General features: G+C 38.9%; 1 protein-coding gene across 1 annotated transcript in view; it reads left to right on the forward strand.

Moving 5' to 3' along the window:
• Positions 1–3259, forward strand: part of Ly75 (lymphocyte antigen 75) — a 162539-nt gene that overhangs the window by 39458 nt on the left and 119822 nt on the right. Inside the window, exon 12 of the mRNA XM_023713793.1 lies at positions 2506–2705. Coding sequence (XP_023569561.1) covers positions 2506–2705 — 200 coding nt within the window. The remainder of the gene's footprint in view (positions 1–2505; positions 2706–3259) is intronic.

Genomic DNA, 3259 nt, shown 5'->3' on the forward strand with positions numbered 1-3259 from the left:
AAAGAAAGAAAGAAAGAAAGAAAGAAAGAAAGAAAGAAAGAAAAGAAAGAAGATTGATGATGTATAGTGTGCCTAAGGAGAGTCAGCTAGAGAAAATAATTCTCTCAGGCTTTCACAGAGAGCAAAATGGTCAAGCAATGGCCATGACTCATCCAGATGCTGACACTGACAAAAGCCCACAAGGTGCTGTACATGGTTCCAGGGTAAACCCTGAGGGGATTTGACTGACCTTGTCAGATAGCAGAAGTTACATTTTGAGTTACATAGGTCTTGCTTTAACTTGGTCCTAAGCATCCAGCAGAAAAGTGTAACTACGAGGAGTAAAAGTAAAGCAATGATATGCTGAGCTGTAAAAGGCTCACATCAACAACTTCAGACAATTGTCAGTTCTGCTGACAGCCCACTACTATTATGGGCTATACTGGGTTATTTTGCTGAATTCAAGTACCTACACTCTTTGGTTTGGCATCCAGTCTGAAAAAGTCCTTTAAAGACTTCTCCAAATACAGCTTCTCTAACAACAATGGAACACCTATCTCTGACAAAACAAAAGAAAAAAGGAGGATATAAATAAAGGACCTTTTTTTGTCTGTGTTTGTGTATGTGTGTGTGTGTGTGTGTAAAAAATATATATGTATATACAAGATAGTTAGGATAGATATACAGCTATTTTCTCTTAGTTCATTGAGAGGAAAGGTTCGTACTAATATTGTTTAGACAAGATATCACGTCTCCATCTTGTCCTCTGAATACTACTAGGAAGACAACAATATGCAATGTATTAATTATTGTAACTGTCATACTAACCTGTCTTGAAACTGTTTCCTTTGTGATTTTAGAGTTGAGAAAATAGAGACTTAGAAAGATGTTTATCTGATAGAGTTCATCTGGGTATTCAGTTAGTAAAATTCAGCTCTCCTAATTTCCAAGCCAATAAATGTTAGAGGACTTTGGCTTTAAATAAGGCAGAAATTTTACAGCATTAAGCTTTGCTCTTTTCAAATTACATTTCTATATGTTAGCCTAATGTGACCATGCTGACCATTTTTTATAAGATGGAAACGGGAACCTTAATCTTATAATTGAATCTAGTATTTGATTTGTTGGGTTTATTGTTTGTTTTTTGCAGAACCGGGGATTGAACTCAGGCCCTTGCGCTTGCCAGGGAAGCACTTATTCCACTGAACCATCTCCCCAGCCCGAATCTAGTATTTGAAATAGATAATGCTGACCCGATTTGTGCACAGAGTCATGTTCATCAACATGACTGATGTTAATAAAAACAAAATCATTTCTTTAGTTATAAAAGATAGAGCTACCAATGCTAATCTTGATTAAATCTCACTTAAATTAGAAAGATTGCAACAAATAAAACAAATTCTCTATGTCTATGTTTTCTTAAATCTATAGTTTGGATTTAATCAATCACTTTAGAGCTAATATTACATTTCTGGTGGATAAACCACTTGCTTGGAGAGGTGCTCAGGAAGAGGCTAGCATAAATATTCCCTCAGTTTTGTAGTCAAAAAGACTACCACTGAACTCTGAGTTATAATTATAATTCCCAGTTTCAGCCAGTTTGGCTCCCCTGAGCAAGCCATGGAAAGGGGAACGGAGTGGAAGGAATCAGCATACCTATCCAGGGTGGCATGGCACTGTTTTTCTCATTTCTTTGTTCTTCATTTTCCCCCATATAAATGTAAGATGGAAGACCCTACCACTTCTCTATTTAGTGGGGTAGGAACTGTCCTCATTACTTTCCAGACTGTGACTCTTCCTGTATTCTGCCCCTTTAGGCAGTGTGATATATGGAAATAGGGGTTTTTACCTGAGAAATCTGGGTTCAAATCTTAACTCTCCCTCTCACTAGATGTGAGTACGCGCAAGTCACTTAGTCTTCATTTAAGGGCTCTGATAGTATAAACTACCTTTTCATACTGTTGTAAGCAAATAAAAATATACCATAAAATACATAGTAAATAAATGTACATTTCCACATATTTCTCTCAACCTTTATTATACCAGCCCTTCCTTTGGACTTGAATCTAGGAGAGTTTTGAAGTTTCCTAGATTGCTTAAAAAACCACTCAATGTTATTACATTAATCTGTACCACCATCTTGAACAGCATGGGGATTTGGGGTTTACTGTCCTTGAAGAAGACTACTTCAAACCCTAGGTCAACTGCTTACTAACAGTGTGACTTGGACAAGTCACTTATCTTTCACTGTATCTCAGTTCTGTCAGCAGAATACCCTCTACAGGCTGTTCAAAGGATTAACTTAATCCCTTTAGAAAGTATCTGACATGTATAAACACTTTTCTGATACTTATCATCATCATCATTATTCTGAACAACATATTTCTTTTTTCTCTTTCCTCTGTTGTTTTTGATATTCTCTCTCTTGACTGTGGTTCAAATAAAGAGAAGAATTATACACTAAAAAATGTGGACACTTCATTTTGAAGTTTTAATTTCTAATGGAATTTTCCAATTCAATCCTAGCGTCTTCAGGTGGGTGTGTGGCTATGTCTACTGGACGGGCTCTCGGCAGGTGGGAAGTAAAGGACTGTAGAACATTCAGAGCACTTTCAATCTGCAAGAAAATGAGCAGAGGCCTGGAACCTGAAGAAGCAGCCCCCAAGCCTGACGGCCCCTGTCCTGAAGGCTGGCATACTTTCCCCTCCAGTCTTTCTTGTTATAAGGTAAAGTAACATTCTAGTTCAGTCTTCCAGTGGAGTTGTCTTTCTGCTGTTCTAGTTGTATCCTTGTACAAAGTGTGCTCCTCCCATAGACCTAAATAACTTAACCAGTGTTCAGGACCAGAACTTGGCAGAATATCAGGCACTTCCTAGGGCAAGCAGCCCAGCCCCACACCTGCATGTGTGCCACCTGCAAAAGCAGAGCCTAAGCCAGAAGTGGCTTCTTCCCGAGGTCTTCCCTTTTGGGAAGCTGGATGAGCTACATGCCATGCTGATATCATGCTTGTGATTCACGTGTCCCTTTAGTGCTTGTTGCCAAATTCAGAGTGTCATTGCTTCTTACTATGCAAAAAATGTAATTTGGAGTTAGTAGCAGTCAGTCAATCCCACATACAAACCATTAGATACCACTCCAAATCTCAAGAGCAATGCTATTGAGCGTCAAGTTCACAGATCTCCAGGCCAACTTGGGTTTGACTGAGTTTGATGGTCAACTCTTCATCCAGCTGCAGTTCACCTTGATTGGGCTCCAGGCCACCTTGATTGGGCTCCAGGCT

This window comes from Octodon degus, unplaced genomic scaffold, assembly GCF_000260255.1.
Source record: "Octodon degus isolate 3935 unplaced genomic scaffold, OctDeg1.0 scaffold00032, whole genome shotgun sequence".
Lineage (NCBI taxonomy): Eukaryota > Metazoa > Chordata > Mammalia > Rodentia > Octodontidae > Octodon > Octodon degus.